This window comes from Coregonus lavaretus (assembly GCF_964263955.1).
Source record: "Coregonus lavaretus genome assembly, chromosome: 36".
NCBI classification, from domain to species: Eukaryota; Metazoa; Chordata; class Actinopteri; order Salmoniformes; family Salmonidae; genus Coregonus; species Coregonus lavaretus.
The window spans coordinates 25,678,760-25,702,666 of NC_140023.1; the positions used below are offsets into that span (position 1 = coordinate 25,678,760).

The 23,907-nt window shown below is 43.3% G+C and overlaps 1 protein-coding gene across 2 annotated transcripts in view; it reads left to right on the plus strand.

Annotated features, from left to right (window-relative positions):
* The window catches only part of LOC311110996 (uncharacterized protein), a 32,264-nt gene extending 16,345 nt beyond the window's left edge, over window positions 1-15,919 (plus strand). For both annotated transcript variants that reach the window (XM_084153674.1, XM_084153675.1), the window contains exons 7-14: window positions 6,703-6,763; window positions 6,973-7,040; window positions 8,398-9,121; window positions 9,500-9,691; window positions 13,580-13,658; window positions 13,968-14,089; window positions 14,669-14,820; window positions 14,999-15,919. In XM_084153674.1, the coding sequence (XP_084009800.1) occupies window positions 6,703-6,763; window positions 6,973-7,040; window positions 8,398-9,121; window positions 9,500-9,691; window positions 13,580-13,658; window positions 13,968-14,089; window positions 14,669-14,820; window positions 14,999-15,099 (1,499 nt within the window). In that variant the 3' untranslated portion in view covers window positions 15,100-15,919. The remainder of the gene's footprint in view (window positions 1-6,702; window positions 6,764-6,972; window positions 7,041-8,397; window positions 9,122-9,499; window positions 9,692-13,579; window positions 13,659-13,967; window positions 14,090-14,668; window positions 14,821-14,998) is intronic.
* The last annotated feature ends 7,988 nt before the right edge of the window (window positions 15,920-23,907 follow it).

Sequence of the window (23,907 nt, forward strand, 5' to 3'; positions counted from 1 at the left end):
ACCCCGTATTATCGGCATATTCAACAGCGTTTAGTTATTGGCCACCTTTACTATTTTGTTCAAAAAAGAGACCCCAACCATGTATCTGAAGTGTTTACTAGATAGTTGGCTAGCCTTCCGGTAAAAAATGACTTGCCTGTCAGCATTTCATTGCATAGCCTGGTGCGCCCTCCTGTGACTCTTAAATTGTTCTTCACCAACACATTCAGTGTTGTAACCAAATAATGTCTAATTTGTTTTACAGATTAATCTTATGTTTTGAGAAAGTAGATAACAGTTGAATACTCAAATATAAATGAGTATGAATAATTTACATCAAATAAAACTTTAATTTCAGTGATGTGCATTGACATAAACAACACTGGAGTTTGTTGCAGAGATGCACTTGGAAAGTGAAGGAAGAAATACACAAGATGGGTTGAATAAATATAGATATATAGTAGGGCTGTCAAAAATAGCGCGTTAACGACGTTAATTAGTTGTTTGCTGTTAATTACGTCAATTTTTTTAACGCATTTCACGCATGCGCAGTGTGACAAATTATTCAGGTCAGGAAAGTGGTTGGGAGCTAGAGGCGAGATGGAGCAAGGTGAGCAAAGTGGGCCTATTGACGGATTCAAATATAAAAAGAATGATGATGGTACAGTTAACAAGTACAAGGTTATTTGCAAGATTTGTAAGAAGGAGTTTCAATTTCACCGGAGCTGTTCAAGCTTGAAGTACCATGTCAACGCCAAACATGCGTTTGCTGGGCCGTCAGATTCAGCAAGTGGTTTGCGCCAGACCACGCTGAATGTTTGCAGGCAATTAACAAAATCAACCTCAGATAATTTGACCAACACAATAGCAAAATGGATTGCAAAGGATTGTAGACCCATTAGCATTGTAGAAGACTCAGGTTTCCTTGATGTTTTGCAAGTGGCGTCTCAAGACTCATTCTATAAGCCACCGTCAAGAGCCACAGCCAAAGACAAATATTATGGTGTGTAGTATGTTTCAGCTTGATTTAAAACACCATTATTTGGCTGTGTTAATAAACAGACATAATATGAAAATTATGTATCTGTGTCCTGTTTATCTTTTGGTATGCATTTCAGAAAAAAAATGGTTAGGATTCAGGTGTAATTGCAAATAGTGATTAATCATGATTAATCCACTGAAAATTCTGATTAATTTGATTAAAAATTTTAATCATTTGACAGCCCTAATATATAGATTATATTTTAGACTTTTTTTGTACAAATAATAATTTCATATGAACACAAACAATTACATCTTGACCTCCATCCCTATATTGAGCACAGCAGGTGGTGTCTTTTTATTAAAAATACAATTGATTTAACATGGTTTTGCAAAATGTAGAAGTTCTTCAACAACAATAGTAATTGATAAAACAGAGCGAAAAACAGATTATGAAGTACCTGAGAGTGGTGGCGTGACCGGTGGAGCTTTTCTCTTCCTTTTCTGTGCTGCAGTTTGAGAAAAAGTAGTGTTAGACAGAGCATGTTTCATGAAAACCCTTTTCAACCTCCCAGTGTGTAGTGGCCACCGGGGAAACACTTTGGGTAGATGATAAATTGGGGGACGTCCTCCCCAGCTGTGTTGAAGCAGGCCAGCACTGTGATGTGCTCCTTAGTCCCCGGAGCCTGCTGGTACACGTGTTTTGTGCCCTGGGGAGCCAGCACTTTGTGCCTACTCTGATCGCTACGAAACCCAGACTCATCGCCGTTATAGATTTGTCTGGGTTTCTCCCTCAACCCACTCTCCAAGTGCTTCTCATAATAAGTGAAGAAGGTGTCTCATAAGAAGTGAAGGTGTCCATCGTCGGACGTGTGGCACACTCAGCTCTCCCCCTGTCCAGGTTGTCCGGCTTCCTCATGCTCAGGTTCTTGTGCCGCCTCCTGAACATTTCCCACCACCTCTTCCCCAGTGGTGAAATTGTTTGGGTGCCGAAACCTAGAATACAATAGAACTGTCCATCCAGGATGAAAATGTTTGTTTTGGGATCACCATACACATCCACATCACACACTGAGAACAGTCAGTCCAGCAATCTACATACATAAACACATAGAACACCAAATACCTGCATATTTTATCTGCATATTTAATCAGCCTCTGTCTGGTGAAGGGGAACCCATGGCTGGCTGCAGTAGATGCAGTACTGCACCAGAGAATGTTCATCCTCTGGTGCAAGCAATGTGGGTGGTCCACTGCAACAACCATGGGTCACCCGGCCGCTCAGCCTGTTCACCAGGGTCTGCCGAGGTACACCATGCACCTTGGTAGAAAAGAGAACTGTTACTAGCAGATAAAATTCACCTACACATGGTCATCTCCTATAAACAAAAGATGCATAACCTTGGCAGCCTGGTGGATAGCCATCTTTGCCCCGCAGTCCTCCATGGCATGGAACATGTCCACCTCACTCCACTGCTTCCTCTTGACTTTCTCCATGCTGTGGTGGTAAATACAAGTAGCTAAATAACTTGGCATACTATACACATTTTAGAAAGATAACTCAATCTGAATGTGTAAACATTTACATTTCAGAGCTAAGGCATTGAAAGGTGAACGTTTTTACAATAACTGAAAGTGTACCCACGTTTTTTGTTTTATCTGTAATGAAAATTAGTGTCCCAATTAGTTTAATATTGATGCATACATTGTAACATTTGACTAAATACTGCCTCTATGTAGCTGTTGTAAGATGAAACATAGCCAACAGTGATGGGTGTCAAAGTTCATGGTTCAAAGTTCCAAATATATTTTAGCAGATTGTGCAAAACGTCCCCATCAGAGGACTCCAATGTTGATACGGTAAAGCTTGACAACATTCAGCTGTTTTCGTGATATGTATTATCTAACGCTTACAATTTATTTCCCTTTTGGGCTCCCGAGTGGCGCAGCGGTCTAAGGCACTGCATCTCAGTGCTTGAGGCGTCACTACAGACCCCCGGTTCGATTCCAGGCTGTATCACAACCGGCCGTGACTGGGAGTCCCATAGGGCGGCGCACAATTGGCCAAGCGTCATCCGGGTTTGGCCGGTGTAGGCCGTCATTGTAAATAAGAATTTGTTCTTAACTGACTTGCCTAGTTAAATAAAAAAAATTGCTGTCTTAGCAGTTATCAACATTTAGCAACTAAGCTAGCAACATTAGAAAATCTGTTAGCTATATTTCAGAGGTAAAAAGTTGGATATTAAATAATGTGTCCCACAATGTGTACATAACTTTTTTGAAAACTCTCAACCTAACTTAACTAACTTAAATTGCACTGAAAATCGGTGGTCAGCTAGCTAGAAGGGGGTCTTTAGTCGCAAAACGTACTGTTATTTTCCAGTCCATGTAAATGTTGAGCTCGAGGTGATTTAGTCCTCCAACCGAAAGGGTTGTCCGACGTTGGGGGGGTGGAATTAGCTAGCTTCTTTAGGCTACTCCGATTTGACACAGTGAAGACGGGCACTGTCAAATGGATGATAAATAACATTGTGGCTGCGACAAGTTAGCCAGTTTAGCTAGCCTTTGACGTGCTGGCTTGGCTGCATGCATATCTTTCCCTCCTGTCAGCTCCACTCGCATCTAACACACCATCCGGCCCTTCCCCCGCAGCAGCAGAGCTGCACAGTCTCTCCCGGTGTGCTCAGGTTAATAACATAAGTATAAAAATAAATTCCATGTATTCTGGATATCCATTCTCCCCCCCCCCCCCCCCCCATAATAGTCAAATAGTACATTTATTTCGAACACCCATCCCTAGTTCAGAGTTCATTGTTCATGTTTGATTACATGATTTATCATATATTCTGCACGTGAATAATAAACATGGTGGTGAGACTTCACGTGCCGTTCACTCTGCAGTCTGCATGGTTAGAAGAAACAAGATGTTGGTGACACCGATGCTGCTTGTAAGCGTTCTATAATTACACGATTACAATGAGCAAAAACACAAATGCAACATGTAAAGTGTTGGTTTCATGAGCTGAAACATTTGTTTACATCCCTGTTAGTGAGCATTTCTCCTTTGCCAAGATAATACATCCACCTGACAGGTGTGGCATATCAAGAAGCTGATTAAACAGCATGATCATTACACAGGTGCATCTTGTGATGGGGACAATAAAAGGGCACTAAAATGTGCAGTTGTCACAATGCAACAGATGTCTCAAGTTGAGGGAACATGCGGTTGGCATGATGACTGCAGGAATGTCCACCAGAGCTGTTGCCAGAGAATTGAATGTTCATTTCTCTACCATAAGCTGCTTCCAACATCGTTTTAGAGAATTTGGCAGTACGTCCAACCGGCCTCACAACCGCAGACCACGTGTAACCACGCCAGCCCAGGACCTCCACATCCGGCTTCTTCACCTGTGGGATCGTCTGAGACTAGCCACCCGGGCAGCTGATGAAACTGGGTTTGCACAACCGAAGAATTTCTGCACAAACTGTCAGAAACCGTCACATGGAAGCTCATCTGCATGCTCGTCGTCATCAGGGTCTTGACCTGATTGCAGTTTGCGGGCAAATGCTCGCCTTCGATGGCCACTGCCACGCTGGAGAAGTGTGCTCTTCACACTGTACCGGGCAGACATGTGGGCGAGTGGTTTGCTGATGTCAACGTTGTGAACAGAGTGCCATATGGTGAGGTTATGGTATGGGCAGGCATAAGCTACAGACAACGAACACAATTGTATTTTATCGAAGGCAATTTGAATACAGATGCTGTGAAGAGATCCTTGAGGCCCATTGTCGTGCCATTCTTTCGCTGCAATCACCATGTTTCAGCATGATAATGCACAGCCCCATGTCGCAAGGATCTATACACAATTCCTGGAAGCTAAAAAATCTCCCAGTTCTTCTATGGCCTCCATACTCACCAGACATGTCTCCCATTTGAGCATGTTTGCGACGCTCTGGATCGACGTGTACGACAGCGTGTTCCATTTCCCGCCAATATTCAGCAACTTCGCCATTGAGGAGTGGGACAACATTCCACAGGCCATAATCAACAGCCTGATCAACTCTATGCGAAGGAGATGGGTTGCGCTGCTTGAGGCAAATGGTGGTCACACCAGATACTGACTGGTTTTCTGATCCATGCCTCTACCTTTTTATTTAAGGTATCTGTGACCAACAGATGCATATCTTTATTCCCAGTCGTGTGAAATCCATAGATTAGGGTCTAATGAATTCATTTTAATTGACTGATTTCCTTATGAACTGTAACTCAGAATCTTTATTGTTTCATATTGCCTTTATTTGTTCAATGTAGTTTGTGTAGCTCTTACTGTCTGCAAAAGGCTAGTTTCATTTCTTAGCATGTTGTGGCTAAAATAAATATTGTTAGCAGTTAGCTATCTAGCTAGCAAAATGTAAGCGTAGCTAGCTAATACAGCGCGATACCAGTGCTGGTGTAGGCCTAGAGCAGCATGTTTTTGTGCAATGGTATCTTCTAAATTAGAGAGGAATAGGCATAGCATGAATGTTAGCGAGAGTTACCTACATGAGAAAATGTTACATCCTATAGGGTCCCCTAGGAAACACTAACCAACACTTGTTCCTACCCTGTCACAATTCCTCCCTAGCTTATTCATTTGTCATGTCAAACAACAATGTATTTAAAGTGCTGCCCACTTGAATTACAATTATATTTCCATGATTCCAACAGTTCACCAATAAACTAGACCTAGATTGTTTGCCCATATGTGGGACAGTGTGGAAGTTATAACAAAAGTGCAGGAAATGCAGAAATTAAGATTATTTTTGGTTGAAGTTAGATTGTTTTATGCTGTTCAGTCAGAATGGAGAAAGCCCCATTTGAAATCATGTGTTGCCACCCTTGTCCTGAACTACTGATATTTAGAACTTAAAGGAGAAAACTACCCCAAAAACTATTTAGCTATGTTTCGTTAGTCCATTGTTGATATAGTCCCAAAAATGTTTTGCATGTCAGCAATCGAGTTAAGATACAGAATGTAACTTTCAAAATACAGGAATGTAGCCCGTATGATGCATTATACATAATACGGGCCAAGTTAAATTCTGTATCTTAACTTGATTGCTGACATGCAAAACATTCAGGGACTATCAACAATGGACTAATGAAACATAGCAAAAGTAATTTGGGTGGCTTTCCTTTAGTCATATTTAGACCCTTTTTTTATATTATTCAAAAACAAACTACTGTCTTACTATGAAAAATATCGTGATATATTTTGGCCATATTATCCAGTCCTACAAGGGGGGAAACTGGGTTCACATTTTCTACTATTACTACTTTAATAGGGGTTTGCCCCTTTAAGTGTATGTCTTCTTTTTAAAAAAAGACTGCATAGTCAGGGCGGCTGCTATGCGCTCATGTCGGCTGAGCTGCTGGAATTCTGCCCTGTCCGCAGATCCATTTAACACCGCTGCCGTTGTCTGGCTGGATGTACAGGCCCCAGCTAGAACAACTGGCCAGACGTGTGTGTGTGTGCGTGCGCACGGGTTGGCACCTCCACTGGCGTGTGTGTGTGATGCCACCAACTAGTCCAGGCCTAGCATAATGGCTGAAACCTCATGTAGATCTATCCCAAAATCAAAATGTTATCATGGAAACGAGTGCCTATGAATGTGTTGGAGAAAGGTGAGCATGCTACCTTACCCCCCCCCCCCCCCATCCCTTGCTTTTACTCATTCCTTCTCTTCCCTCTCTCTCTCCAGCTAAAGAGGAGCAGTATGTTCTGGAGGTCTCTGGTAGAGCAGCAGCTGTAGGAAACTCTAGGTGAGTTACCCTACAGCCTCATGCTGCTCTTAGTCGGTGTGTGGGTACTTTGTGTGCGTATGGATGTGGAGCATTCGCCAAGACCTACCACACACTCAATTGTTCTACTGTTCTTGTCTGTGTGGCCTCTGGACTTAGCCTTAGGCTCATCTTAGTGTACATGTTCAATGAAGCAGTGTGTTGAAGGTGCGTGTTTGTTTCTATCGTAGTGTGGAGCAGCCATGTGACAGGACAGTCGTGGAGACTGTCAGCACGCATGACCTGGCAAGCACTGCAGGTAAGAACTACTGTACTAATCACCCCGTAAGCTGCTAATGCTTATTGTATTCTGCTAATGCTAATGCTAACCATAAACCAATCACCCGGTCGTCACTAGTTGCCACAGTCATAAACCCTGCCTATTTCTACAATTTCTTGTGAATTTAGGATATAGCCAATTTTGACTTTGTGGCTATGATATCTAGTGGAATCCCAATCACCCTGTACAATGCTAATCACACACCAATCAACCTGTACACTGCTAATTGTAAATTGCTGATGCTAGTCATACACCAATGGTCCTGCATGGCTCAGTTGGTAGAACATAGTTCATGCAACGGCAGAATTTTAAGTGTATATTAATCGCCCTGCACACTGCTGATGCTAATCACACACCAATCAGCCTGGGCCTGTTTTCCCAAAAGCATCTTAAGGGTAAGTTCATCGTTCAAACCTTCATAGGAACATCGTTAAATCTCCCAAAAGTTTCCCAAAACTATCATTAGTAAAGTTGCACTTGAAAAGTTATTAGAACAGCTAAGTGTGTCATTAGATGTATTTTTCTTTCCCCCTGCCGCGTCACTTCATGTACAGCTCTCCGCTAAACGTATAACTACGAAGTTGATATTTGCAGCCATAGGTGATTATCTTTCTAGGAGCTGATCCTTCGTCAGTATTGTGGAATAATTATAATGTTAAGGTAAGATTTGAATGGAGAAAGCTGATCAGAGAGCAGTGCTGCCATTCCATCCTATCAGTATCGACGCATGCTCCAATGACACTTAACAAACATTCTTTTTCCGTGGTGTTTTGGGAAACGCATGCTACATCTTCGGCCATTGTAGGAACAATGCATCGTTAAAACACTCGTAAGCCTAAGTTCCATTGCTATTGGGAAACTGGGCCCTGTACACTGCACAGGCTAATCACACTGCTAATGCTAATGGCCCACCAATCACCATGTACACTGCTAATAAAAAAAACATTTAAAATAATGTTTTATTGTCACGCAACGGATAGGTGTTTTACAGGGTCAGTCGTAGTAGTATGACCCCTGGAGTAAATTGGGTTTAAGTGCCCTGCTCGGGTATTTGAGTCAGTGTCCTTTTCGGTTATAGGTCGAACGCTCTAACTGCTAAGCTACCTGCCGCCCTATACACTGCTAACATACTAAAAACATGGCAGAGGTTTACGCCCTAAAATAAATCGCTGTCACTCCATGGAGTAAATGGAAAATATGAACACCCGCCTGTATCTCCTGGTAAAATGCTTGACATCCATTTTTGTGGTCCAAAATCTACCTTCAAATGGCAACCAGAGGCATTCTGCTTCAGATTTAACAGTAGTGGACTACTCTCTGTTCCATCTCCTTCCAGGTCTGACCCCTCCAGCTACCCCTCCTCACCAGATGTGGAAGCCCCTGGCCCCCGTGGCCCTCCTTGGGAAGAGCCGAGCGGTTGAGGCCCCCAAACCATCGCCCTCCAAGGCCATCCAGATCGACGCGCGGCCCCTGCCCTCCAACAAGCTCCGAAGCAAGCCCCCCAGCCCACCTGTAATTCCCACCCCCAACCCGGTGGCTCTCACCCTGGCTTTCTCAGACCACGACTACTGCCTCCCTCAGAAGGAGCCTGTAGCTATTGCTGGAGAGCCAGGCAAGCGCTGGAATGTCAAACAGCAAGCAGCCATCACCATCAGGACCATCGAGCCACTTGGCAGCACCACTACCAGGGCACCCCAGAGGATCCCTGCCCCCTCCCTCCAGACCCTCATCCCTGCCCTGGGTACAAAGATCCAGCAGGCTCCTCAGCCCCTGGATGTAAAGACTGACAGGACTAGCTCTGTGCTGGGGACCCCTGAAGCCTCTCCCACCAGGCTGGAGCAACAGGTCGGTCCCCTGGAGAGGAGTCCCAAGAAAGAGAGGTCCTACCGGGGCTACAACACTACCTCCTCCCCCATGCCTAGCCCCAGCCCCAGGGAAGGAAAGCGAGGACGGGAGAGGAAAAGGAGACTCCACCATTCCTCCAGCCCTTGTTCTACTGACTCTGAGTCAGACTTTCACTCCTCTTCTCAGTCTAGATCTTGCTCTCCACCCAGGAAGAGGTGAGACGCTCATCCCCTCTTTTATTTCTGTTTTAAAAGCTATTTGTCCCCTCTTGTCACTGGGCAAGGCGGTGTCCACTAATGGCACTGTCTTACATCTGTCAGGGGAAGAGAGAATGTCCATATTCATCCCAGTCATCTCTAGTCAGTGAGGAAAAAGGCTGGTTCATGCTATGGACACAGATGTATAGTATTTGTATCTGTTTTGAACAGACTTTGTTTGAGTTCTCAATCTTTGTTCTCCCCCATCTGCTACCAATGTAGCACTCAAGGTGATGTCATTGGTTTACATCCACGTGACTAATGGAGATATCCAGTCCATCCTGATCTGACATCACTGACAGATTCCCTCCTTCCTCCCGTCCTTCTCTTCTCCAGGTACAGGCCTCGTCACTCTAAGAGCAGCTCCAGTGCTTCGTCTTGCTCCTCTCGTTCCTCCTCTCCTTCCCTGTCCCGCTCTCCACCCAGGCGGCGGTATTCCTACTCCTCTTCCCGATCAGGATCCTGGAGTACGTCCCGTTCCCGCTCTCCCCACAGACGGGCATGGCGCAGAGGCAGCAGACCACGCAGGTAATTAAAGCACTTTCCTTGTAAACAGCCGTGAGCTTAAAAAAATTATATGGAAATTAACCGCATGTACATTGCCTGAAGACAGTATTCACACCCCTTGACCTTTTCCACATTTTGTTGCTACAGCCTGAATTTAAGATGGATTAAATTGGTTTGTCACTGGCCTACACACACTACCCCATAATGTTAGTGGAATTTTGATAAAAATATTAATAAAAAATGCTGGAATGTCTTGTATTCAATCCCTTTGTAATGGCAAGCCTAAATAAGTTCAGTAGTAAATGTTTGCTTAACAATTCATAAGTTGCATGGACTCACTCCGTGTACAATAAGTGTTTAACATGATTTATGAATGAATACCTCATCTCTACCCCACACATACAATTATCTGTAAGGTCCCTCAGTTGAGCAGTGATATTTCAACCACAAAGACCAGGAAGGTTTTCCAATGCCTCGCAAAGAAGGGCACCTGTTAGTAAATGTTTTTAAAGCACTTTGGATGGTGTATCAATACACCCAGTCACTACAAAGATGCAGGCATGCTTTCTAACTCAGTTGCGGAGAGGAAGGAAACCGCTCAGGGATTTCACCATGAGGCCAATGGTGACTTTAAAACAGTTAGTTGAATGGCTGTGATAGAACTGTGGATGGATCCACATTGTAATTACTCCACAATACTAACCTAAATGAGAGCGGAAAGAAGAGCCTGTACAGAATAAAATATGTTACAAAACATACATCCTGCTTGTAATAAGGCACTAAAGTAAAACTGCAAAAAATAAAATGTGGCAAAGAAATTGTTTATGTCCTGAATACTAACCGTTATGTTTGGGGCAAATCCAAGACCACATCACGGAGTACCACTTCATATTTTCAAGCGTGGTTGCTGCATCATGTTATGGGTATGCTTGTCATCGGCACGGGATGTTTTTTTAATTAGAAACTGAATATAATTAAGCACAGGCAAAATTCTAGAGGAAAACCTGGTCGGCTGCTTTCCAACAAACACTGGGAGACTTCCCTGGTAAGAAGCAGTTGGAGTCTGCAGTGCTGCACTGCCTGTCTCTGCTGGACCTGGCCCTGCAGAAGACCTGGCCCTCCACTGCATTCTCCCGAGTGGCGCAGTGGTCTAAGGCGCTGCATCGCTGTGCCACTAGAGATCCTGGTTCAAATCCAGGCTCTGTCGTAGCTGTCCGTGACCGGGAGACCCATGCACAATTGGCCGGCAGGGATGTAGCTCAGTTGGTAGAGCATGGTGTTTGCAACGCCAGGGTTGTGGGTTCGATTCCCACGGGGGGCTAGTATGAAAAAAAATGTATGCACTCACTAACTGTAAGTCGCTCTGGATAAGAGCGTCTGCTAAATGACTAAAATTGTAAAATGTAAATGAGACTAATTCACCTTTCAGCAGTACAACAACTGTATATTTCACATTGTGTTAAGTTAGTCGGAAGTTTACATACACCTTAGCCAAATACATTTTAAACTCAGTTTTTCACAATTCCTGACATTTAATCCTAGTAAAAATGCCCTGTTTTAGGTCAGTTAGGATCACCACTTTATTTTACAAATGTGAAATGTCAGAATAATAGTAGAGGGAATGATTTATTTCAGCTTTAATTTATTTCATCACATTCCCAGTGGGTCAGAAGTTTACATACACTCAATTAGTATTTGGTAGCATTGCCTTTTTAAATTGTTTTAACTTGGGTCAAACGTTTTAGGTAGACTTCCACAAGCTTCCCACAATAAGTAGGGTGAATTTTGGCCACATCTCCTGACAGAGCTGGTGTAACTGAGTCAGGTTTGTAGGCCTCCTTGCTCGCACACGCCTTTTCAGTTCTGCCCACACATTTTCTATAGGATTGAGGTCAGGGCTTTGTGATGGCCACTCCAATACCTTGACTTTGTTGTCCATAAGCCATTTTCCCACAACTTTGGAAGTATGCTTGGGGTCATTGTCCATTTGGAAGACCCATTTGCGACCAAGCTTTAACTTCCTGACTGATGTTGCTTCAATATATCCACTTAATTTACCTTCCTCATGATGCCATCTATTTTGTGAAGTGCACCAGTCCCTCCTGCAGCAAAGCACCCACACAGCATGATGCTGCCACCCCCGTGCTTCACAGTTGGGATGGTGTTCTTCGGCTTGCGAGATACAACCTTTTTCCTCCAAACATAACGATGGTCATTATGGCCAAACAGTTCTATTTTTGTTTCATCAGACCAGAGGACATTTCTCCAAAAAGTACGATCTTGTCCCCATGTGCAGTTGCAAACCGTAGTCTGGCTTTTTTATGGCGGTTTTGGAGCAGTGGCTTCTTCCTTGCTGAGCGGCCTTTCAGCTTATGTCGATATAGGACTCGTTTTACTGTGGATATAGATATTTTGTACCTGTTTCCTCCAGCATCTTCACAAGGTCCTTTGCTGCTGTTCTGGGATTGATTTGCACTTTTCGCACCAAAGTACGTTCATCTCTAGGAGACAGAACACGTCTCCTTCCTGAGCGGTATGACGGCTGCGTGGTCCCATGGTGTTTATACTTGCGTACTATTGTTTGTACAGATGGTACCTTCAGGCATTTGGAAATTGCTCCCAATGATGAATCAGACTTGTGGAGGTCTACAATAGATTTTCTGAGGTCTTGGCTGATTTTCTTTTTGATTTTCACATGTCAAGCTAAGAGGCACTGAGTTTGAAGTTAGGCCTTGAAATACATCCACAGGTACACCTCCAATTGACTCAAATGATGTCAATTAGCCTATCAGAAGCTTCTAAAGCCATGACATCATTTTTTGGAATTTTCCAAGCTGTTTTAAAGGCACAGTCAACTTAGTGTATGTAAATGTCTGACCCACTGGAATTGTGATACAGTGAAATAATCTGTCTGTGAAAAATTACTTGTGTCATGCACAAAGTAGATGTCCTAACCGACTTGCCAAAACTAGTTTGTAACAAGACATTTGGAGTGGTTGATAAACGAGTTTTAATGACTCCAACCCTAAGTGTATAAACTTCTGACTTCAACTGTACGCTGGAGTTCCTGAGTGGCCTAGTTTTTACTTAAATTTGCTTAAATCTATTGGTGTCTAGCGACGATCAACCAACTTGACCTGATTTTTAAAAATAATAATGTGCAAATCAAGGGTTGACTGGTTCAGGGAACAGAACTGAAAACCTTAAAATAACTAAATTTGGTCAACAGAACCATGAACCGAAAGTGGTCTATACATTTCTGTAACAGAACCATTATTTTAAAAGCATTGTAACCGGTAAATAACAATTATTTTTACGTTTTCTGGAATTATTTTCTAGTCCCACAAATCAAAGCTCCTATGCAAAGCCCTCTCTGTCACTCAAACTTATTCAAGCATCTGCCTGCCAGCTGGAAATCTTTGCCAGTAGGTGTGTAGGCTAAGTTAGCGAGAGATGTTAAGGATACTATTGTTATCACGTTGGATTTATTAACTACGATAAGGTAAGACTATTTTAATTCTAGTGTCTTAGCTAGCTAAAGTTTGCTGTTATGGCAAAATACACATTTATCTTAATGACTTTCCTATATAGATTTAATCGCTTACCCGCTGCTCTATCCGCACTGATTGTTTAAATAATTTGATGGCGCGCTAAATGTAAAATAATATAATTTGAGGTTTTAAAAAGGAACAAAGGAACGATAAACCGGTACTGTATGTCCTCCTGACTACAGTGGCTGTAAAACAAAATGTGAAATATGTCAAGGGGTATGAATACTTTCTGAAGGCTCTGTATGTCCTGACTATTTGGGATAGGATAACATAATGTACCGGTACTTGGCTTTATGGATACAGATTTAAAAATGATATAACATTGACCACCTCACCCTCATTACGTTTCTTCCCACAGCCCCTCTCTCAGACCAGGCTACCGGTCTGAATCTAGAGAAAACAGCCAGGAGGTGAAGAGACTCAAAGAAAAAGCGATCGTGAGTACATCATTTTCTATCAAAGTGAAGTTGCCGATTTGTGCCTTTCAGGAATTGGGCCCAGTAGTAACCTCCTTAAGAGGTGTCTGCTCTTCATTGATGACAAGTCGGAATGGGACAGTCTGTCACTGGGTCACGGTCTGGGTACAGTTCCCCAGAGCAGCGTGTCCTCTTCAGTTGGCATTTGTCTGAAGGGTCAGAAAAGAGGGGTGGGGGGGAGAGTGAGTATGTGTGCTTTTAAGCCAATCATGCCTTGAATGTGGGGTGCAGAATAAAAAATGTGAGCTGACTGTTGTCGTTCCCCCTCAGGAGGAGCGTAGGGTTGTTTACGTAGGGCGAATCCGGGGGACAATGACTCGCAAAGAGCTGAGGGAACGCTTCTCTCTGTACGGAGAGATTGAGGAGTGCACTCTACACTTTAGAGACCATGGGTAAGTACTCTCAAACATGTTTTGTTTCAACAACGAGTAATTCCTGAAACCTGTCATGTTCAGTAGGCACGATATGGAAAACATTTTGAAACCAAAGTGTCTATTGAACAAGTCTGAGTCTTCCTGCCTCAATCACTGAACATTTGGTTTTACGCTTACTAAACATGACTTGAAAAGATTTTCTCCCAGACCAAGAGCTAACACCTAGGCTTTAGCTCAGTGGGCTTTACCCTGTCAGTTACATGAAGCACCCCCCAGTGCACTGTCTTTGAACCTGGTTGACCCTTTGTGGTCTCTCAGGCCAAGCTACAGCTGCTACAGCAACAACCAGGCTTGTTTATAACTGGGGCCTCTTGGCTAAACCACCAGGTGGCTCTTTTAAGAACAACCCACACCTTGACACAATCTAGTAGTCATTGGTAGTGTTCATGTCACCAAACAGAAGAAAACCGACCAACAGGGCGGGACTACCTGGACTATAATTAACGCTAATTTTAGTGTTTGTTTTGATTTAAAATGTTTTCCCATTGTGTGCCCTAATGAATCAATACAACCCTGGTTGTTCCATCTCTGTGATAGGGATAATTATGGGTTTGTGACGTACTACGATACGAAGGATGCGTTCACGGCCATCGAGAATGGCGGCAAGCTCCGTAAGCCTGATGAACTCCCCTTTGACCTTTGCTTCGGGGGAAGGAGACAGTTCTGCAAGGCCAGCTACGCTGATCTAGGTAGAATATGCCATTTTTTGGGGGGTCGTCAACACTGCTACTAGTTGTCAGTATTCAGACAAAATTATCATTGATTTATTGTACTGGCAACTTTCTTGGTATACACCTACATCTGGTTGCAGTGATGCAAGGAGAGTTAACAGTGATACTAATGTTCATTCTCTCGCCCCTCCTCCAGATTCTAACCGTGAGTATGACCCGTCGCCCGCAAAGGGCAAGTTTGATGCACTTGACTTTGACACTTTACTGAAGCAGGCCCAGAAAGGTCTGAAGAGGTAACAGAGGTCAGCCCACTGGGGGCGCCACGCTAAGACTTACCTCAGAGCCGTCGGCAGGCTCCTCCCACCTTCAACGCTGCCTTCGCCTTGACCTAGGGGTGGATCACAACGCATGGTCGAAACGTTAGCCAGCTAACATTGATAAACATACAGATGTAGCTCTCTTTTCTGGTTAATAAAAAAAGCTACAGTTTAAAGCCGCAATCTGAAAAATTATCAATAGTAGTAAAACGTTATATTTTGGGTTATGAGAGGGTAAGGCATTGTAAGAAGCTCATAGCACATTTAAATTATATTCAAATCAATGGCATCAATGTCATTAATTGAATCAATACATCAGAATATGTATCATTAATTGAAAATGGTTGGATGGCAGGAAGTCTTTTTTTTTTTTTATATGGGTTGTTTAAGTGTGAAATCATTTATGCCATGTTCATTTCAAGCCGGTCTACCTTTATGAACTCAAATGTTATTTTTGAAATGACAGCTGGCTAACGTATTATCCTGCATTGTGACATAGCTACCTGTCTTTATTTAGGTAGGTTTGTGTGTTTTTGTTTCTGCAAGCTTACACCTTCTATTGAAGTGAAGATTTGTATGAAAAGATTAAAAGCAAAAAAAAAAGATGAATGGAAACTTTTTAACAGGAAAGAATTTATTTAAATGTATAATCAGATTTTCCACAATGTATGGAAAAAATACATTTTAGAAATGGGGGGGGAAATACTTTTAAATAAATATTCCCTGATTATTTGGGCGAAGGTGGAACTCCATTGCTGAAATGTACCGCAAACCTAAATAAACCAAAAATTAAAACTGGTTGACATTTTGATTTATTTGTCTTTTGAGTATGTCACTGACCTTCAAGTCAATATTATTATGTCATTGAAGTGACTTATTGTTTTTGAACATATCAGGAGAACATGGCTCCAGTCTGTTTGTGGCTTTTCATTCATTCTTGCCAGAGACCGATTTCAGAGCTGGGAAACCAGGAGATACTCCGTTGGTTTAGCTCACCTGTCCTCACTCTTCTCCTCGCCTCATTTTGAAAAGGGTCCAAGGTAATCAAGGAGAGGAAACGAATGTGCTTGTATTTAATGACTCCTCCACTTGCCTGTCATCAGGCAAACTGGTGTAAAGTGCTAAAAATACATTTAAATTAGTTGTGAAAGACATTTTATAGATGAGGATGAATAGCATTTCGTTTTTAAACGTGTGAATGCTTTTCTCTGAGAAAACAACCGCTGATTCAAAGGGAGTGTGACCGATCTTAAAGGGTGACTGCACTTCTAGATTTGGTTCATTAACGCCTCATGTAACTGTCGCGTAGAGTAGGCCAGATGGCTAAACTGGAAAAACCTTAACCTCTACCAAAAAAGTACTTATATGCAAGGGTGTTTTATTTACATAGTGATTCCGAAAGAAAAAACAGTACTGCTGCCAAAAGTATACATTATGGGGACAGCTAAACAGTGCTGCCCCATCAAACAGCTCTTCTTCAGTGGGGTTTATCGGCGGTTGGCATCCAACGTTATTGTGCATTACCGTACTGGAGTGTGGGCCAGAGACGGGGATAAACTAAATCCTACCTGCCATCCCCGTTTCTCTTAAAATATAAATATTTGAGACTATATCTAATGACGCTCTACTCTATATACTCTTTAAACTAATTTCCTGTATCCCTTCTCCCCCATACTAAATCTCATCCTCTCTCTTTCCCTCTGATACTGCCCACACTGTAGCAATACATGCTCCACAGTCTATTTCCTGACAATAATCACACTTTCCTGATGGATGCTTTCCTATCACGTTTAATGTCTTATTCAACTGGCTGTGTCCCACCCTTAATCTTGTAAAAATAGCCTCTCTTCTGTCCCTTCCTGCCGTCCTCCCCTCCCCGACTTTCCTCTGTACTTGAAATAAAATCCATCAACAGCTCAATCAAAAAGCCCCCCCCCCCCTTTGTAGGGGAAGCCCCTCCCATCAGAACATAAACGGATAAATTAATAAAGCCATTACAAACATCAGCCTACATTTTCCCCTCAGCTTAACATATCATGAATTATCTTAATTTGACCTTTGCAATCGGTTTATCATAATGCCAATATAACACATTTACAGAATCCCATCACTACTGACATGGTGTCTTCCAATACGCATATCCACATGAACGGCCATTCGGGACAGGCACTACAAAGCCAGCCCAATTGCCCTAGCTCGGGTCTTTATTCCAGCATACCCGGAAGCTACAGAGACCGAGAGAGGAACAGAAACAAACAGCGCTCTCATCCAAAACATTGATAAGTACAATAAATGTTACTTAAATTAAACATGAAAGCTTGTCTGCGTGTTCCTTATACCATACCAAACTGTTACTGTTGGGAGGTAAGAATGTGTGCAATGTATGAACTGAGATCGCTAAGTTAACGTGTGTCGACCCACATTGCTAACATAGCTGAAAACGGAGCAGGGAGGGGAAAATGTGGGTGTGTTAGCTTACCAAATGCTGCCAGTGACTGACTTCTCCGTCACATTACCTTCCTCCTCTCCCGAAGCGACCAGGTTCGGGAGCCGGGATAGGTAGTCCGCCATGACATTTTATTTTTTTCCTGCCTTGTGATGGACACAGAACCGGAAGGGCTGTAGCGCCAGATACTACCTGGTCACGCGAGTATTCCGGTCCTTCATGGCCTGGATCCAGGTCAGGGCTCTGTGGTCCGTGTGTAGGTCAAATTCTCTCCCAAGAAGGTAGTACCGGTGGCTATCTAGTGCCCACTTTATAGCCAGGCACTCTTTCTCGATGGTCGAATACCTTGTTTCCCTGGGCAAGAGCATCTGACTCAGGTACAGCACGGGGAGCTCTGCTCCCGGCTCCCCTTTTTGTGTGTTAAGGTACCGCAGTGCCAGCTTGGCCGCCATAAGCCCATCGACTCACCCGATGGCGTCAATGCAGTTCTGAAGCATTGACGGTAGGTCTCTGGGGAGATGTCGAACTTCACCAGCAGCGCTTCTTTCAGGTCCTTGTAGACGTTGGACAACCCCTCATCCATTGCTGTGTAAGCCTCTAAGGCCTTGCCCGTGAGCAATGGGACAAGCCTGCAGACCCACTCTACCTCCGGCCATCGCCAGGTCTTGGCCATTCACTCAAACCTCAGCAGGTAGTTTTCAATGTCCCCCCCCCCCCTGCTGGTATGAAGGCATCTTCTGCTCCTTCCTCAGGAATGCTGGAGGGTGGACGTTAGCGCTGCTGGACTTGTCTCCTGGTGCTGGGGTTGGCCTCCACTGCTTGGGGACCCTGCTGTGGAGTTGAAGTCCCTGTTGCGTCGATCCTCCGTCGTCCTGGTGTTGGCAGACCAAATCTTGGGCTCTCACTGACGAGTTCCGCTTGGTGAGGAGCTGTGAGGATAGATTGTCGTAGGCCCCGGAATTCCTGCTTGAGGTCTTTGTCCCTGCTCTCAAGGCAGGTGAGAAGCTGCTGGAAAAGGGCTACCATGGTTGGGTGTGGTTCTGGTCCCCCAACTGCTCCTTCAGTCGGCTGCTCTTTTATGGCTGTATCTGGTGGTTTTATCGGCAGCTCGAGCGGTTCTGGTTCTGTTCGGCCCCTTGGTCGGGCTCCTAGTTTCTCATCATTTACCTCTTCTTCAATTTTAGGGACCTTTTCTGAAAGTTGATAATGCGGAGAACAGAACCCTGTATGTGGTCCTTTACGTCTCAATTAGGAATTCACTGATTTGTGGTGTGCCATCCCACCACTGCCACCATATGTCGCATAGAGTAGGCCAAAGCCCTTTTGTGGGGAAAAACTCATTCTGATTGGCTGGGCCTGGCTCCCCAGTGGGTGGGCCTATGCCCTCCCAGGCCCACCAATGGGGTTGTGAAATCCATAGATTAGGACCTAATGAATTTATTTCAATTGACTGATTTCCTTATATGAACTGTAACTCATTAAAATCGTTGCATGTTGTGTTTATATTTTTGTTCAGTATAGTAATGCTACATACTCCACGAAAGGTTAAAATCTCACCTTTCTGGTATTTTTTTAAAATAAATTACTGAGTTTACTGAGTTGAAAAAATATTTCCTATTCAACAACTATGAATAAGGCTTGAAATGACATTTTCTAAATGTAGTATATAAAATGACTAACAAGGATTTCACCTTAACTGTAAAATACATATTTGTATATTTAGTGTTAGAGAAAATTTGAATAATTCTAAAGTTCTCTCTTGGTCAAAACGTCTCACTGTGAAGATGCTGCTGTACTGGAATGCCGCCGTTTTGCAAGCTCCGACCTAACTTTGCTTAGCAAGATAGGCACTTCACTTCACTGTACTTCCATGTGACATTGAAACTTGAATATCTCACAGAGCTCTAGCCCTGAACTCGCCTTTCATCTCATATTAATCTTGTCCGTCTATCACAAACAGAAAGTGTTTTTGAATTATTTTAGATTACTGGCTATAAATCGATCTCAATGTGCTACAGCAAAGAAACTACTCTCTCCTGCTGCGTTACGATATAAGGATTCCAGGCATATGCGTTGTCAGTGGCTGTGACGTAGGATTCAGCCAGGAGTTGATGGACAGTCGGAAGAGCGGTAGGAGGGATATCCCAGCTTCAAGTGGTGTCAGACATCTTGCTTCACACAGGCAGAAGACAAATACTCCTGTGTCCTTGTGAATCAGGGCTACCGCTCAATGCAAGCCATTTCGATCTACGGTGTCCACAGATCGATTTTTAAGCAAAGATGTAGGTTGGAACCAGTACCAGAACCACACAGGTCCCCTAAACAGGGGACTTTACATCGAAGAGGTTAAGAAATGCTAGCGGCCATGACTGAATTCAAACGTGAGTTGGTTTCATGTGTGGTTTGATGTGGGTGTCTCGTGTGTTTGCAGGTGGGAAGAGTTAGACAAATTATTTTGAGGATTCGCTTTAGCCAGCTGGTGTGCAAGTGTGGCAAAGTCTGTTTGACTTTGGATAGCCTATCTCCGGGGATAGTTAGGGACTCTCAATAAATTACACAATGTAAATTAGATAATATTTTTATGTTGCACACCTTTTAGTTTTCATCAAATGCTTTTCAATATTTGTATATGAATTTCTACAATTTATTGTTGGTTTGAGCTTTTAAAGTCAGTGAAATTTGGAGCTATTGGAATTTTAACATTGTCCCATGTACATTGTGTAATTTACCAATGGTCCCTAACTACCCCATAGGGATATCCAAAGTCAATCCAAATTTACCATGGGCATTCGAGATTGGGTCACATGCAGCTGCACTCCAAATTGATGATTTGGCTACTTGTGTGCTGCCAGCTGTGGGCAGGATGGAGGAAAAAAACACCTTCATTTACATTGTGACGCGGGTCACAACCACAGGTCTCACAAAACTCTGTTTTGGACAAGACTGACTATGAAAAAAAGTATCACATTTACACATTGTACTCAATTTTGACAGTAGAATAAATGTTTGACTCAAATCGATGACACAGGTTGTTTTCTAAATGAGAAGTTGTTTTTTAGTTGCTCCTGAAAACATTTCTGCGCTAGCTGCCGAGAGGATATTATTGTGCATCCTCTGCTGAAGTAGGTCATCAAGGAGGGGAGAATACTCTGAGGGGTTTTCTAATTTGGGCAAAAGTCTGTCCTCTCCTCCATGACCCGGAAACCTATTTAAGTGGTCGAATGGTCAAGGAGGGGACACACTTCGATTAGAAGTGATTTTCATAACCTGCTACGTTAATTATCCTAACCTGCTGCGTAAGTTCTCCTGACTTGCTACAAGAAAGTCACTTCCGTATCGAAGTGGCGTGAAAATAGTGTTTCTCGGTCGAGTGTGTCAATTCGTTAGTAGGCAAATGGAAGACAGTCCTCCCCTCCTCAATAGTCTCCTTTTGGCAAGGAAGCAGAAGTGTATCCTACCGCGGAAGAGTTTTGATATCTGCCACACCTGCTTTGAATCAGCTCTTTTATGGTCGGAGTAAAAAAAGCATGCACACATTTAAAAACGATATGCTACTTTTCCTTTGATCTATAACAGATAGGCAACTCCAATCCTAAAGACTATTCAATGCTGGTCTGACCAATTGGAATCCACGCTTCAATATTGTTTTGATCACACGGACTGGGATATGTTCCGAGTAGCTTGCGAAAATAATTTAGACAAATACACTGAAACGGTGACTGAGTTTATCAGGAAGTGTATAGGAGATGTTGTGTCCACTGTGACTATTAAAACCTACCCTGACCAGAAACCGTGGATAGATGGCAGCATTCGTGCAAAACTGAAAGCGCGAACCACTGCATTTAACCATTGCAAGGTGACTGGGAATATGGCAGAATACAAACAGTGTAGCTACTCACTCCGAATTGTTTTATTTATTAGGCCTAGTCCCAAAAAATATCACTATCTTGCAAGCGAACTAGCCTTTAGCCTATGTTTTGTTCAGTTTGAGAAGGAGAGCAGGAAGATGAAAAGGAGGACTGGAGGTCAACAGAGTTATTGACCTCACAATAAGCCAGATTCGAGTAACTTACATTGTGGTGCTGAAACTTGAAGCAGTGGCGGAACAATCAATCGGAGATGGACAGCTCATGGTGCTGAAAGTAGGCAAATTCGAGTAGGCATAATTCATTTCAACCATCTTAATTTGACATTAGACTTCACTAACAACAAGAGGGCTTTGTGTTGGAGCATATTTCTTCCTATTTAAGAAATAAGAGGTTGGCCTTCCTGTTTGACAGATGAAATTATGCTATAGGTTGCTCTATCCATAGATTTGTCTGTCAGTTCCTCCACCCACCATGCACTCTTTAAATAGCCTATCTCAGTGTCAGTGAAGAGCTGTTAAGTTAAGACCAAGACTCGAATTGAGGGGTTATGAGAGGGTATGCCATAGGCCTACCTTTTTATTCAAGAAAATGTCAAAAAGCACAGGCCTACCCCCTTCTTAGCTTAATGATGCACTATGCAGAAATCGAGCCGCCATTTCCTGGTTGCTAAAATTCGAATAGTTCGCCTAATATCAGTTTGTGACAAAACAAACGAGTATAGTGTAGAGAATCATTGTACCATTTAAACCGCTGTGAAATATACCCCATAGGGATATCCAAAGTCAATCCAAATTTACCATGGGCATTCGAGATTGGGTCACATGCAGCTGCACTCCAAATTGATGATTTGGCTACTTGTGTGCTGCCAGCTGTGGGCAGGATGGAGGAAAAAAACACCTTCATTTACATTGCTTAGTGGGTAAGAGCGTTGTGCCAGTAACCGAAAGGTCGCTGGTTCTAATCCCCGAGCCGACTAGGTGAAAAATCTGTCGATGTGCCCTTGAGCAAGGCACTTAACCCTAATTGCTCCTGTAAGTCGCTCTGGATAAGAGCGTCTGCTAAATGACTAAAAATGTAAAAAATATAAAAATAGGCGTAACTTTTGAAAGTACAATGCTCAGATTCCTAATGACGTCTCAGATTTAATTATTTGCAAACAGGGACAGTTTTGTTGCAAACAAGACACACTGATTTGGCATTGGAGAAATATGATAATATGAACACATAGGCCTATTTCTTTGTCCATTCTTAGCCTGTAATTTGTGTGATATTAAGAAAGATTCTGCTAAAATGATGTAGAATTGCATGAAATGTTTATGAAAGGCAATTTTTCCTCTGACCTGCAAATACGATGATTAATTCATGCAATGCTTTTACTATGAAGGAGATCTTTCCACCTCTACTCTTGTCCACGGTGGTCTGCGAACCCACAACCTTCTGGTCCGCAGCCCTGTGCGCTATCAAAATTCCTGCGTTGCCATGTAATGCTTACAAGATGAATAACAGTTTCTAAAACTGCATATCTAAGGCTCTGGTCTGTCCAAGAAGTGAGGGTAAACGGTAGACATGTTCTCTGCTATCCACTTTGTTTTCATTATTGTTTTGGGTTTAGGGGAGGGTCACTTTTTTTTTTTTTTCAAGCGTTCAGGGATGGTTTTCGTAAAATTGATTTTGCTGAAGGGAGGGGCATCCATTTTCATTTCAGAGAGGTCCAATTTTCTCCATGTAACCCTTACTTATTATAAATAACGTTCACCCCTTAGGTTTGCCTGCTAACGAATTGACACCAAAGATGGTGGATAAATGAAGATGTCTTACTCTGGCCGTTTATACTTTTTTTAAATGGTATGTTCCTGTCTGCTTAACGGGGTGGCTCTCTCATAGGCACCAATGCAATAGCAGCTGGGTCTGATCTGCTTAGTTCATTGACTTTCATTGTACCAGAAAAAAATTGTAAGTGGTGTCTCACGTGCTCATCCGTCTCTGTTGACACCCTTGACCACTTATCTGTTCCTGGGCCACGGAGGAGAGGAGGATGGAAGAGTGGAGGATTCAGGACGCAGCCACACCTCGTGTTGAATGTGCCACCACAGATCCCAGCACTGGCCTGCCAGCCAGACGGTATGCTGTCGTAATCGTGTCCACGATCCAGTGAGAGAGCCTCTGCTCTGCTTTGATAGCCCAGCCCCCAGGACTCTCTCACCATAGCAGACAAAGAGCTTGTCTGTTGTTCTCACTGACCGTGTCTGCTCCACATAGGCAGCCAGTGCCTGCACAGGGCACAGCATGCCGGAGGGAGGCCCAGACTCCTCCGCCATTGCCGGGGGGTCATATTCAGACAGGATAAAAGGGATGTTCACATGCCTGTCTGACAGAACCTTCGGGAGGAATGAAGGGTTGGGCGGTGAGATATACTCCTCCCACCGAGGTCCATCCGGTAGCACTCAGAACTTACCGAAAAAGCATGGAGCTC